We start from the raw sequence: 14,858 nt of genomic DNA, 5'->3' as shown, positions 1-14,858 counted from the left end.
GCTGGAATAATAAGCCGATCCTCAGGAACTTTTCTCTTACATCTAGAAAGATTGAGCTTGAGGATAAATCTCCACAGATATTTTTGCACAGTTGCTTATTATTGCAACCATTTGAACACCTATAGTATATTGCACTTAAAGGGAACCTGTCACCTGGATTTTGTGTATAGAGCTGAGGACATGGGTTTCTAGATGGCTGCTAGCACATCCGTAATACCCAGTCCCCATAGCTCTGTGTGCTTTTATTGTGTCAAAAAATCTATTTGATACATATGCAAATTAACCTGAGATGAGTCCTGTCCCTGACTCATCTCACGTACAGGACTCATCTCAGGTTAATTTGCATATGTATCAAATCGATTTTTTGACACAATAAAAGCACACAGAGCTATGGGGACTGGGTATTGCGGATGTGCTAGCGGCCATCTAGCAACCCATGTCCTCAGCTCTATACACAAAATCCTGGTGACAGGTTCCCTTTAATTTAACATTATATGTTCTATCACTTAAATTTGGTTCTTTTATATTTTATGCACTGGTCACTTAAAGGGAGTCTGTCAGCAGATTTACCCCTTTTTAACAGTTGCCATTATGCTGTAGCCGCAAAACAGATGATTAACACAGTACCTTGATACGCTTTGGTGGACTTTTAAATCTGCCAAAAACGAACTTTGATGAGGGCTCGCAAGTGCCCAGGGCGGAGTCCACCGGGTTGGAGCCCAGGCAGCTCTGCCTCTTCGGCTCTTATCCCCGCCCAGCCTCCTCCTCTGCTCGCCTATCTGTTGTCTCTCCCCCTCAGCGAGATCCCGCGCCGACGCGATGACTTCCTTGGTCGGGGCATGCGCATAAGCTACTGCGATGCCGTGTCAGCAATGGGCATCGCAGTGCGCATGCCCCGGCCAAGGAAGTTATCGCATCGGCGCGGGATCTCGCTGAGGGGGAGAGACAACAGATAGGCGAGCAGAGGAGGAGGCTGGGCGGGGATAAGAGCCGAAGAGGCAGAGCTGCCTGGGCTCCAACCCGGTGGACTCCGCCCTGGGCACTTGCGAGCCCTCATCAAAGTTCGTTTTTGGCAGATTTAAAAGTCCACCAAAGCGTATCAAGGTACTGTGTTAATCGTCTGTTTTGCGGCTACAGCATAATGGCAACTGTTAAAAAGGGGTAAATCTGCTGACAGACTCCCTTTAATTTCATATTTTCACATTTTATTTGATAATGTGGAGTCTTAATTAGATTGTTCTTCCAGAGAATAAATATACTTGATAACATTGTCTGTACATAATCAGAACTTACGGCTGCCATATCCATGAGCCTTGGCCAGTATATTCAGGCCATTTTATAGTATTACCAGTGGACATACCATAGTATATTTTATTAAGTATATTTACCCTTTTATTAATTTTATAGATACATCGTGTTTTAATAGGATTTGATCTGTTTTGGTTGTTACTTAAATAAATTACTGTTAATTAAATACTGTCGCATTGCCTACTCTGTGATCCAGATATTAGAGTGCCCACTCTTTCAAATATTATTGCAAAATCCATAATATGTCTCACAGCTGAGCGTTCGCTACAGTTGTATCCAGTCTGGACAGATCTGCAACAGAAAGCTCTCTCCTGTCCTGATATAGGCCTTCAGTGTGTGGATGTTTTTTTTTAATACACAGTCTGAATAGGCAGTGCTGCAGTGTAAATCATGGAGGAGGCACCGAGCAGCAGGTGGGTTTCCTTCTAATCTATCGCTGTGATTCTTTCCTTACAGGGTCCGCCCACAGTGATGAGACAAGAGCAGAAACCTCCGGCCCCGTACACCCAAGCCATCGGATAGAGGAGCTGAGCCCTTGTTCCTGATTTTGGGGGAGACCATGGCCGAGCCCCGGAGGGTCCAGCTCTCCAGTGTCCCACGTCTGCAGCCGCCATCTCCCAAGAAGCCTCGCATGGAGGAGCCGGACTCGGAGACGTCGGTGGCCGCCACCGTTCGCATTGCTCTGACGCTTTTCGAGCCGGATCAGAAGAAATGCCCCGAGTTCTTCTATCCAGAACTGATGCGGAAGTTACAGAGAAACGAGAAGCGAGCGGAGAAGGTGAGCGGCGGCAGACGGGCGTCTTCTGGGGCCCCAGGATGTCGCTCATCACTTTCCTTACGTCTTCTTCAATTTCAGCTCGATAAGAAGCCGTTGGATCCCTTCAGCAGCGAGGACGCCGCGAGGAAGGAAGTGGAGGCCTTATCCAAGAAGTTTGAGGAGAAATACGTAAGTGACTATTATTCCGCACTTCACACTCCGATCGCTCACCGGTAAGTGGGGGTCCGGCCGATGTGGGCAGCGCTGCTAGCAGAGCCGATCCCTGTTGGCTCCGCCCACTTCTGAGGGGTCCATCACTGCTGGTAAACCTTATTTAAAGGGGTATTCCCATCTTGGACATGGGGGGGGCGTCGCATTTGGCTAGGAGATGCCCCAATGTCTGATAGGTGCGGGTCCAACCTCTGACCGATTTTTCTGTAAGCGAATGGAGTGGTGGCCGCGCTTAAAGGGTTTCTGTCACCAGATTTAACCCTATTAAGCTAGCTGACAGCGATGTGCTAATGTCAGCTAAACCTATCTAGCCTATTCCTACTTTTATCTACGCCCCCGTTACGGCAGAAATCTAACTTTTTTATAATATGCTAATTAGCCTCTGTCTGCCAGCCCTGTGCCCTGGTGAAATCTTGTGCCGTTCCGCATTCGGCGCAGGCGCGGTGACCCCAATTTCCAGGATGACACAGCCCTTTTAAAGGGACAGGCCACTGTCTAGTACTTGGAACGGCACATACATGCAGCTAAGTCATAGGTCTTATTAAACCATCGACACAGGTCCACTTACCTCCTCCCCAGCGCTCCATTCACTTGCACCGAGCATGCGCAGTACGTCCCAGTGTAAGTAAATGGGGGACGAGACTGGTCACATGACCCTCCATTAAGCACATCATGGGGTAGCAGGTTGTATTAAACCCTTGGATATAATCAAGATTGTTTAAAGGGGTTGTGCAGGGTTTTGATATTGATAGTCTATCTCATCAGTATCAGATCCGTGGGGGTCCGACCCCCTGCGCCCCTCTGCTGTTTGAAGAGGCTGTGGTGCTCTGTTGAGTGCTGCGGCCTTCTTCGCCATGTTTGTATAGCGGCCATGCTTTATATTGCAAGCCAGGCCCAGTCGCTTAGAATGCACCCAGACCATGCGACTGTGATGTTACTGGCCTGAGCACCGCGGCCTCTTCAAATAGCCGATCGGCGGGGATACCGCGAGTCCGACTCCCAACGATGTGACATTGGTGATTTATCCTGAGGATAGACCATACGTATCCCTTTAATAATGCCTATCCCTAGCTGCATGTACGTGTTCCCAGCACATGTGCAGTTGGTCATAGACCTTCAAAGCGGTCATCCAGGATTAGAAAAACATGGCTGCTTTCTATCAGAAACAGCCCCACACCTGTCCGCAGTCTGTGTGTGGTACTGCAGATCCTCCCCATTACGTACATAACCCGCGGAGAAGCACGGTGCCGTACGCGGAAGAAAGCAGCCATGCGTTTGTTCCCGGATCTCCCCTTTAAGCTCTCCTATTTCTATAGGGAAAGAAACGGCGCAGGGACCGCGTGCAGGATCTCGTTGACATGGGCTACGGTTACGACGAGTCCGACTCATTCATCGACAACTCGGAGGCGGTAAGTTGTACAGAACAGCTGGCCCCTAATAGAACAGTCCTATCCGTGTCCGTAATGCGGACAATAATAGGACATGTTCTATTTTTTTTGTTGAACGGACATACGGAAACGGAATGCACACAGTCATTTCCGTTTTTTTTTTTCCTGCCCCATTGAAGTGAATGGTTCTGCATACGGGCTGCAAAAAACGGATCAGACACGGGAAAAAATATACATTCATGTGCATGAGCCCTAAAGCAAAGATGAAAGTCTGTGAGCGGTCTGGGTGTCGCAGGGATCCCCTGTATGGACGGCTGCACAGGGCACTATATGGCGGCAGCTTCCAATCTGCGGTCACACATCATTCGCTAGTTGCCTGTTTGCTGCACAGAATCTCGATTCCCCCTGAGGTTCACTGAACACCTGCGCAGTTATCCTGCTGCTCCCTGAGCAGTGCTCTCCATTGTATCCCGTGGGATTGGAGAGCCTATAATTACTCCGGAATCCTAATTTGTCTCCGGAGATTTCAAGAGGATATTATATATTTGTGATAAAAAAAATAGGTTTAAAATGAATGGACAAGGAGGACGGCAACGTTACCGATACAGGCAGAATACGGACCATAGGACATTCCTGACAAGGTCACATTTCTGCAGAAAGCGGAGCTGAAATCTCCCAGCATCCCCTGTTTGTTCAGTGTCTGGGGGCAAAAAAAACAGCCTTGGTCTGATCATGTACACCAGACATTGTGCTGTAATCTGAGAAATCTCCCACAATGCTTTATGCAGATACTGAGCCAGCAGGGGGTGGCGGTGAACCCAATAGTCCTACAACTTGAGAGCAAACAGGAAATGAAGGGTGGGGGGCAAAAGCAGGAGTCTGAGAATGGAGCGATAGCGAGGATGTGAGACTGCGGCTCATGTAGCTGAGCGCTGTACTCCAGCAATCCCATAGAGAATGAAGAGAGATGCAATGCACAAGTGCGATCCGGATTCATTTTTCCATCACTGCTCGTTTCCGTTGTTACGACCACCCTGCAATCCATCAGCGGTGGTCGTGCTTGCACACTGTTGGAAAAAGCACCAGCCTATGTGAGCTCCCACGGCCCTGGCCAGCACTTTTTCCTATAGTGTGCAAGCACGACCACCACTGATGGATTTGCAGGGTGGTCGTAACCATGGAAACCAGCAGAGTATAATGTGATGGAAAAATAAATCAAGCCAGCAAAGGAGGCAATATGGAGAATCACAATACATTAGTATTAACTTTCTCTACATGATAAATGGCACTTGTTGAAGCGAGACGACCCCTTTAACGTATCAATATATGTTTACTGTGCCCCCCGTACATAGCTGGATGTAAGCCGCAGTATAGCCAATGAGCTTTCTGTCTGCTCCGTCAGCAAGTGTCGGGTCCGCGGCAGATTTTGGATGCTCCCCTCTTTACCCGATTCCCATCTCTCCTCAGTACGATGAGCTTGTTCCAGCCTCCCTGACCACAAAGTATGGAGGATTTTATATCAACACGGGAACGTTGCAGTTCAGACAAGCGTCCGAATCTGAAGACGAATCTGTCCGAGAGAAGAAGAAGAAATCTCCCAAGGTAAACCTCGTCATAGTCTATCCGTTAGAATCTGCCGCAGATCTACACCCTTTCAGTCACTGCCAAAGAGGCATCAGATTTATTAATGGGGTTCTCTGAGGCCAGGAACCCTTTTTAATGCTGGGCAAGGTCCTGAGGCTAAAAGCCCACCTGTCAGTCGAGCACTGAGCTCCCTAGTCCTCTCTGCTGGACCGGAAGTGTGACGTGCCATGTCTCTACTGCCGGTCAATCGATGGTGACGTGGCGGGCCTACACGTGTCACCGCTGAGGCCATTGCTTGATGTTCATGTAGACAGCACGTGACCCTTCCAGTCCTGTGGGGACCAGAGGAGAGCTCGCAGCTAGAACCGTAGCGCCGGTGTATGAAAACTAGTTTCTGGTCTCGGAGAGCCCCTTTAAGAGCCATGCACCGACACTAGAAGTCCAAGGTCCCTTTCATACCGCCCAAGGATCGGGCCAATCATTGGGGGGGGAAAATGTTTGTACGTTCGGTCCCTGGTAATTGGCGCGGCTGATCGCCCAACAAATGAGCAAGAACTAGTTTGTTGGGTAATAGCATCTTTCATGCGGCTCCCAAATTTTTTCGTATGTGGGCAGCCCAGCGTCCTGTGCAAACTGCTGACGAGACGCAAAGTGTTAGGGGGATGAACGATCGTAATAACAATCATTAATCCTCTGCACTTCTTCTAAACATATCCTCAATGCTCGTTGTAACAGGGCCCTAACCCCCCATGTTCTTTCCTCCTGGCAGAAAATGAAGGAGCGAGGAGACAAAGTGAAGAAGAGGAAACGAGAAGAAGAAAAGAAGAGCAAGAAAAGCAAATGCTCGAAACCCGGGTAAGATGTCCAATGTGGTGACACCGTGTAAAAATGATCTTGTCACAACCTCAGGGATCAGGAACCGCCGCCACTCCAGCTGTTCTGAAACTACAACTCCCATAATCCTCCTTTCACTTATATGGGAGTTACAAGAACAGTTGAGTACGTATGTCTGCTGGGAGTTGTAGTTTCACAACAGCTGGAGTGCCGAAGGTTGCTGATCCCTGCCATAGAGTCCTGCCGCCATCTTACTTGTCTCCTCCCTTAGGTTCACAGCTCTGAATGGCACCAAGGAGAAGAAGAAGAAAAAGCTGATGACCAATCTCCAGGAGATGCTGGCAAGATTTGAAAGGGATAAGAAAGCTTTTGAGACGTGGACGCCCATGGTCACCGCTACCACCGATGCACCCAAGACGTCCCCGAGCCTCCCCCCGCCACCCCCACGAGAGGCTGAGCCGGCGCCGGATCCCCTGCTGTCCACCATGGTGCCTGAAAGCAGGCTTCTCCAAGCGGCCAATGCCTTCGCAGAGAAGAAGCTGGAAAGCCCGGACCCGACTCCTGAAAAAAGAAGCGGTAGCCCGCCAGGGGAAGTGGTCAAGGAGGAGTTTAAGAAGCCCCCGTCTGTCCTCGAGGGGCTGCCTCCTGCAATTGAAAAGAAGATTAAGGAGCTGGCAAAGGTAAATGACGACCCTAAGATCGATCTGGAGGCCACCTCCAAAAATCGGCGCCAAAACGTGAGGATCTTCCTGTGGAATTATCTGCACCAGTTGCAGATTCTGCCCCCCAATTGAACTGTATGTGTGTGTGTGTGTGTGTGTGTGTGTGTATATCTATATATATTGCATGCAATGTAGTGGGAAGCTGGAAAAAAATTCCGAATTGGGGGAAAAAAACACAATTCCGCCACAGTTTTATGGTATTTCCTAAGTGGTAAAACTGACCCGTAAAATCACACGTGTGTGTTTTGATACTGAAAAAAAGTTAAAAATATTGTAAAAAAATGTTGTTTTTTTTCTTGCCAAATTCTAACTTCCATAACTTTTTAATATTTCCATCTACAGAGCTGTGTGAGGGTAATTTTTTTTTTTTTTGGGGGGAGGTGAAGATGAAGAAATGGCGATTCAGCCTTTTTCATTTATTTATTTTTTTCCCTTTACTCTGACAAATGGAATAAATATTTTTATAGCTTCTGTGTTTTTTGGACACCACGATGCCTATGATGTAAATTTTTGGGATTATTTTTATTCTGGGAAATGGGTGATTTGAAATATATATATATATATATATATATAATATATATATATATATATATATATATATATATATATATATATATATATATAATTATTTTTATTTATTTTTTAATATATTTTAGAACACTTTTTTAGTTTGTTGTAAGGCCCCCCCCAAGGGCCTTACAATATGCAATCATTAGATTACCATTTCTTACATTGGAATATACCTGTGAAAGGCCCAATAGTCTCCAGCCGGCCCAGGCCTTTCACAGCAATTGAACGGCTCCCCCGATCTGCATGTGGGGGAGCTATTACAGATCCTGAAGAGCAGCACTTCTGGGTTTTCAGCTCTCAGGTGCCATGGTCACTTTTGACCACTGCATCTGAGGGGTTAAGTGTCTGCGATTGGCGTTATCCCTAAAGACCAGCCTTCCATGGTACATGTAGGGAAAGGGTTAATTGCAGTGTGCACACCACTGGTGAGATTTTGTATGAAAACTTCCTGCAGAATTTGGATGAGATTTGTTCTCGTCCACTTCGCTGCCACTTTCCTCAGATGTAGACAGACCTCAGCATGTGGGCGCCCCTTCATGTTATTATTGCTCTTCTCATATTTCAGTGGGTCCAGCTTCCTGATGGCGACAAGAAGATAAAACTGTTTTCGCCACAAATGAACGCTGCTCTTCTAGAGTGAGTACAATGTGTGGACTGTATTTCCTCCAATCCAAATTTCATATGTAAATATTCCCATGCATAGGCCTGTTCAGCCTGCACCTCCTGTTTCATGAGCAGAGTGCTAGATCTATGATCAGCTGGGTGATTCAAGCCAGAGAGGAGTGACTGAGATATTCGTAGAGCCCTCGGACTGGAGCTCTTCTGCCTATACACGTTCCTCTCCTGTTACACTCTATAACTGAGGTGTATGCACCCCCTGCACTCTCCCTAATGTTACCTATTGCACCCCCTGCACTCTCCCTAATGTTACCTATTGCACCCCCTGCACTCTCCCTAATGTTACCTATTGCACCCCCTGCACTCTCCCTAATGTTACCTATTGCACCCCCTGCACTCTCCCTAATGTTACCTATTGCACCTCCTGCACTCTCCCTAATGTTACCTGTTGCACTCCCTGCACTCTCTCTAATGTTACCTGTTGCACTCCCTGCACTCTCTCTAATGTTACCTGTTGCACTCCCTGCACGCTCTCTAATGTTACCTGTTGCACTCCCTGCACTCTCTCTAATGTTACCTGTTGCACCCCATGCTCTCTCCCTAATGTTACCTGTTGCACTCCCTGCACTCTCTCTAATGTTACCTATTGCACCTCCTGCACTCTCCCTAATGTTACCTATTGCACCTCCTGCACTCTCCCTAATGTTACCTATTGCACCCCCTGCACTCTCCCTAATGTTACCTATTGCACCTCCTGCACTCTCCCTAATGTTACCTGTTGCACTCCCTGCACTCTCTCTAATGTTACCTGTTGCACTCCCTGCACGCTCTCTAATGTTACCTGTTGCACTCCCTGCACTCTCTCTAATGTTACCTGTTGCACCCCATGCTCTCTCCCTAATGTTACCTGTTGCACTCCCTGCACTCTCTCTAATGTTACCTGTTGCACCCCATGCTCTCTCCCTAATGTTACCTGTTGCACTCCCTGCACTCTCTCTAATGTTGCCTATTTTTGTATTGAAGCATTTACCTGCAGTCTCGGGACCTGAGCTCCGGCCAGCGCTCTTCTGTATTCAGCAATCTCTCTTCCATCCTCCCCTGCAGCAAGGATATGCTGGTGAGGTGGACCAGCCGCCTCTACTTACAAAAAAAGGTAAGCAGCGGGCGGTGGACATCACTGCCATCCTCATTCCTGGCATCTTCATAGTGACTGCAGCTTGTAGCACTGAAGAGATACCTGCACTGACACTTTGTGAGCTCGGCTGAAAAGGCATTTTATCCTCTGAATGGAATGAAAGGAGTGTTTCCAGTCACTGACAGCAAGCAGAGATTTGGGTAACGGTGACGAATTGGAATACAAAGTCTGTTAGAAGGTTGCAAAATGTTTTTTCTCGCTCGTATCATTGGAGGACACAGGACCGTGGATATAGCTGCTGCTGCTGCCACTAGGAGGCGACACTAGGCTAAAAAGTGTTAGTGCCGGCTATACCCCTCCAGCTGGAGAGAGCATAGCAGTTTGTGCACAAGCAGTAGGAGGCAGACCTCCCTGTGCAGGGTCAATTCTGCTATATTTTCACTCGCTACTGTTTCTGTCCACATTCTTTGGAATTTGTGTATCGCTGCGGTGGAGGTGCCGCTCCTTCTTTTTGACCATTTTTTTTTCTCTGGTACGTTTGTAGCGTTGGTCTTCGACGTCACACTCCCCTTCGGGCGGAGTATTTCTCCTATCTCCAGCCACATTCTCCCCTTCAGGCACATTCCCCCCTTTTTTGGGCAGAGCTGTACGCGGCGGTTGTTACTCCGCTCCCATGAGTGTACTCACAGCGACGTCTCTAGATATTTCCCCTGTCTAGCTCCAGCCATGGCCTTGTCCTGGATCCAGCCTCGGTCAGTCTTGCCTTTATCCGGTGACAGAGTTTCGTGTGATTGTCCTCGTACACGACATTTCTCTCCGCGGCATGGCTCAGGTGTTCCTGATCCTCGAGGACACTGTTTATCCTCCCAGACTACTTACCATTCATGTGTGTTTTTTTTTTTTTTTTTTTTCTGGTCAGTGCCACCGATGGGTTCCCATGTGGGTTTTCATCTCCTGTGCCCATCTCTATCTCTGTTTCTTAATCCACCTGGGTGGTCGTTCCAGAACTGGTCTTCTGCCATTTTCCTCGATGCTTTCATGGCGGATTTCCAAGTTCTCTTCTGTTGAAATATCCCTTCCTGGTGCCTACGCATTTGGTGAGGTTTTGTCTGGGTCTACCTGTCCCTAGGCTTGGCCAGGTCTTATACGTACCTGGATTACACAGACTTATTTCTGTTGGATAGACCCCCCCTCAGTTTTCTGTGGGGCCTGAGGTCATGTATGATGTCCTGGTTGTCCAATCTGGTCATCCAAGGTGGTTCTGTGGTCCTCAATTTCCTGAGGTTCCTTCATGACTTAATTTTCAGTCATCAAAACTGTTTGTCCTTCTTGTGGATATTCGGTGATGCTAGCCACGTCTTCTGAAGTGTCTCCAGCCCTTTGGCTTCGTTTGACGGAGCTTTTCCTCTTCTTCCCAGCCTGTCACTGCGTGTTATATGCGTTCATGCTTTTCCAGTCCTATTAGGGGTTCCTGTGCATCCTTTTCCCCCATTCCATGCGGGATCTCGTGGCCAGCCTTAGATTGGTTCAGGTCTTTTGTTTTCTCCCCATGGTACTGCTTTGGAGCGTCCCACGACCCTGTGTCCCCCAATGATACCAGCGAGAAAACAAGATTTTTGTGGACTCGCCTGTAAAATCTTTCTCGCTGAGTTCTTTGGGGGACACGGCCCCCACCCTTTGCTTGTTCTCTAATTTTGCTGCATGTGGCGGCGGTTGTTTGACTGGTGGGGTCCCCTGTTATGGGTTCGGACCTACTGGTTGTTGTACTGTTATTTCATTTGTGATTTATTCTCCTACTGCTTGTGCACAAACTGCTATGCTCTCTCCAGGCTGGAGGGGTTATAGCCAGCAGAGGAGGAGTTAACACTTTTTAGCCTAGTGTCGCCTCCTAGTGGCAGCAGCAGCAGCTATATCTATGGTCCTGTGTCCCCCAATGAACTCGGCGAGAAAGATTTTACAGGCGAGTCCACAAAAATCTTGTTATCTGGCATAATCGTGTGATCATGTCGTCCTTCTGCACGTGACGGCATGGCTGTGACCTCACTAGGACATCATGGCGTCCTCTTCTGCATGTTGTGTTTTACATTTAGTGGTTACACTACTGATTGCCTACTCTTGACGTGTGCTTGTTTTTATTATTATGTAGTGATTTTTATATAGTAAAAATTAACTTTTAATTGGTCAAGTTTAATAGATAGTGAAAACTTATAACTAACCTACTTAAATCATATATTTAAAACTTTCATCAGTGGGCCTTTGCTGGTGCTGTACTGAATATATTGATTTACTGGCAGCCGTTTGACAATGGCAGCTGTAGCTTAAGGCCTCTTTCACACTTGCGTTGTCCGGATCCGGCGTGTACTCCACTTGCCGGATTTACACGCCGGATCCGGAATAACGCAAGTGTACTGAAAGCATTTGAAGACGGATCCGTCTTCAAAATGCTTTCAGTGTTACTATGGTACCCAGGACGCTATTAAAGTCCTGGTTGCCATAGTAGGAGCGGGGAGCGGGGGAGCGGTATACTTACAGTCCGTGCGGCTCCCGGGGCGCTCCAGAGTGACGTCAGAGCGCCCCATGCGCATGGATCATGTGATCCATGCGATCACGTCATCCATGCGCATGGGGCGCCCTGACGTCACTCTGGAGCGCCCCGGGAGCCGCACGGATGGTAAGTATGCTGCTCCCCGCTCCCCACTACATTTTACCATGGCTGCCAGGACTTTAGCGTCCTGGCAGCCAGGGTAACCATTGAGAAAAAGCTAAACGTCGCATCCGGCAATGCGCCGAAACGACGTTTAGCTTAAGGCCGGATCCGGATGAATGCCTTTCAATGGGCATTCATTCCGGATCCGGCCTTGCGGCAAGTGTTCCGGATTTTTGGCCGGAGCAAAAAGCGCAGCATGCTGCGCTATTTGCTGCGGCCAAAAAACGTTCCGTACCGGAACGGAAGACATCCTGATGCATCCTGAAGGACGGACTGTCCATTCAGAATGCATTAGGAAAATCCTGATCAGTATTCTTCCGGCATAGAGCCCCGACGACGGAACTCTATGCCGGAAGACTATAACTCAAGTGTGAAAGAGCCCTAAATCGGCTAGCTATTTGCCTCTCTGTATGCTGAGATGGATGTTTGTATCAGTTATAGTGTAGCAGTGGTTTGCAACATTGTCAGCAGGCTGTTCAATATTGGTGCCTATTTGGCACTGTATCGTAACGTTTAGTGGTAGTGCAGATGCGGAAGTGGCTGCCTGCTGCCCATCTAGTTACTTCAGTTCGGTCTGTTATTAAGATTGCAGCACTGTCTTTTACTGTGCTGTCTTCTTATGACGGCTAGTCGGTACCGACTTTAGAGCTGGGCGATACCAACAGCCAATCAAAGATCATAAAAAGAAATAATAGGAACTAGCTCTAAGAGGAGCACGGCTATTGGTTGGAAAGTATTGCGTCACATCAGTAGGAGGTGTTAAATACATCCGGTCACGCCACTCTCTCCATAGACTGCCCGATCCCCTGAGGACGCCATATCCATGGCGAAACATGTCGGGGGGCAGCGTTTAAGATTTTAGATCACAGTGGACCAATTTGGGGGGTGCTGGCTAATGATCAGAAAGCTGGTAGTTCAGCGAGTGACTGCGCCGTCATAAGAAGACAGCACAGTAAAAGACAGTGCTGCAATCTTAATAACAGACCGAACTGAAGTAACTAGATGGGCAGCAGGCAGCCACTTCGGCATCTGCACTACCACTAAACGTTACGATACAGTGCCAAATAGGCACCAATATTGAACAGCCTGCTGACAATGTTGCAAACCACTGCTACACTATAACGGATACAAACATCCATCTCAGCATACAGAGAGGCAAATAGCTAGCCGATTTAAGCTACAGCTGCCATTGTCAAACGGCTGCCAGTAAATCAATATATTCAGTACAGCACCAGCAAAGGCCCACTGATGAAAGTTTTAAATATATGATTTAAGTAGGTTAGTTATAAGTTTTCACTATCTATTAAACTTGACCAATTAAAAGTTAATTTTTACTATATAAAAATCACTACATAATAATAAAAACAAGCACACGTCAAGAGTAGGCAATCAGTAGTGTAACCACTAAATGTAAAACACAACAATAAGTGCCTCTACATGTGTTGGGTATACAGTACTGTAATATTCACTCTTCTGCATGTGACGCTGCCTTTGCTCAGGGATCAGATGGCGGACCTGTAAGTAAATTTTTCTTTTCCCTCTGCAGGGAGAGCGGTTGCGAGAACCTTTACGAAAGCTGAAAGAAGCGGTGGCGAAGGCGATTCCGGAACAGATCGTCAAGTATCATGCAGAGTTAAAGGTGCATAACGAAGCCAGATATGCCAAGTAAGAGAGTCCATCTTCTCATTGCTGCCTCCTGGTTGTGGGGTGGGGAAAGGTTACATCCAATCCCAGACTAGGTAGCCCTGTTGTTTACAGCAGAGATCCCCCACACCATGGCGGTTGTAACCCTCTCACATGTAGGCAAGCTGGGAATTGTAGTACTGCCATTCATGCAGCTGCAGTCCATTAAATGGGGTAACCCCCAGTCCCATCTGCGACATGACAAATCTGAGGGTCCTTGTGCTGTGTGGCAAAGCCATGCACTCCTTTAACTAGAAAAGTGCATTACAAAACCGCAGCAATTCACCGTAAAACGTTTACAGCACAAAGACAGCGTCCCTTTGGCCATTCACTCTCAGCAAGCAGTGGTATTGAAACTTGAGGAAGAGATTGCTTCTGTATTTAAATGGGTTATCTAATCTGAGGAGGCATTGGCGGCAATTTGCTAATCCCAACTGTGGGGACCGGCACCTGTATCCAGAATGGGACCCCCAAAGTGAGCGGAGAGCAGCCGCGCGTGCTTACCCACCCTCCAGTCATTTCTGTGGGACTGCTGAAAATAGCTGAACTCCCATAGAAATGAATGGAGAGTAGGGATGAGTGAACCCGTGTTTCAGCCGAACTTCAGGTCAACGTTTAGGTTCTGGACCAGAACTTCATTTTATTATTTTCCATTATAACTTGGTTATATCGGAAAATAATAGCATTCTTAAGACAGAATGCAAAACAATATGGCCATTTAGGGGTTAAAAAGCAACAACCAAAAAACAACTCCCCTCACCCACTTGATTGCGCTGCAGCAGCTTCTTCTTCTATCTTCACTGAACAGGACCTGCCGTGATGTCACTGCGCTCTCCCACGTGGTGACGTCATCGCAGGTCCTGTTCAGTGAAGATGGAAGAAGCTGCTGCAGCGCAATCAAGTGGATGAGGGGAGTTGTTTTTTAACCCCTAAATGTCCATATTGTTTTGCATTCAGTCTTAAGAATGCTATTACTTTCCGTTATAACGGACAATAATAAAATCACCCGAACCCGGACTTCAGTGAAAAAGGAACTCGCAAAGTTCGGTACGAATCTGGACTTTGCCGTTCGGGTTCACTCATCCGTAATGGAGAGCGCTCCTTCACTTTCGGGGGGCCGTTTTAAAGATGAGGTGGGTCCTGCACCTTTCTGACTCTGATGGTATTTTGCTAGGATATGCCATCAATGTCCCAGGTGAAACAATCCCATTAATCGCCTTACACCCAATCAGGACTTTCGCTGCCTCCATGACTGCGACATTTCCGAACATCTGCCTCTTGGATATGTATTTGATCTTTTCAGTTCTGGTGATTTTGTGCA

The 14,858-nt window shown here is 47.6% G+C and overlaps 1 protein-coding gene across 3 annotated transcripts in view; it reads left to right on the top strand.

The window, feature by feature from the left end:
- The window catches only part of UBN1 (ubinuclein 1), a 31,164-nt gene that overhangs the window by 2,652 nt on the left and 13,654 nt on the right, over window positions 1–14,858 (top strand). For all 3 annotated transcript variants that reach the window (XM_044302531.1, XM_044302528.1, XM_044302530.1), the window contains exons 2-10: window positions 1,765–2,086; window positions 2,165–2,254; window positions 3,613–3,705; window positions 5,152–5,286; window positions 6,038–6,123; window positions 6,374–6,782; window positions 7,960–8,030; window positions 9,036–9,165; window positions 13,401–13,519. In XM_044302531.1, the coding sequence (XP_044158466.1) occupies window positions 1,868–2,086; window positions 2,165–2,254; window positions 3,613–3,705; window positions 5,152–5,286; window positions 6,038–6,123; window positions 6,374–6,782; window positions 7,960–8,030; window positions 9,036–9,165; window positions 13,401–13,519 (1,352 nt within the window). In that variant the 5' untranslated portion in view covers window positions 1,765–1,867. The remainder of the gene's footprint in view (window positions 1–1,764; window positions 2,087–2,164; window positions 2,255–3,612; window positions 3,706–5,151; window positions 5,287–6,037; window positions 6,124–6,373; window positions 6,783–7,959; window positions 8,031–9,035; window positions 9,166–13,400; window positions 13,520–14,858) is intronic.

This window comes from Bufo gargarizans, chromosome 8, assembly GCF_014858855.1.
Source record: "Bufo gargarizans isolate SCDJY-AF-19 chromosome 8, ASM1485885v1, whole genome shotgun sequence".
NCBI lineage: Eukaryota > Metazoa > Chordata > Amphibia > Anura > Bufonidae > Bufo > Bufo gargarizans.
This window is presented reverse-complemented; position numbering and strand designations above follow the sequence as displayed.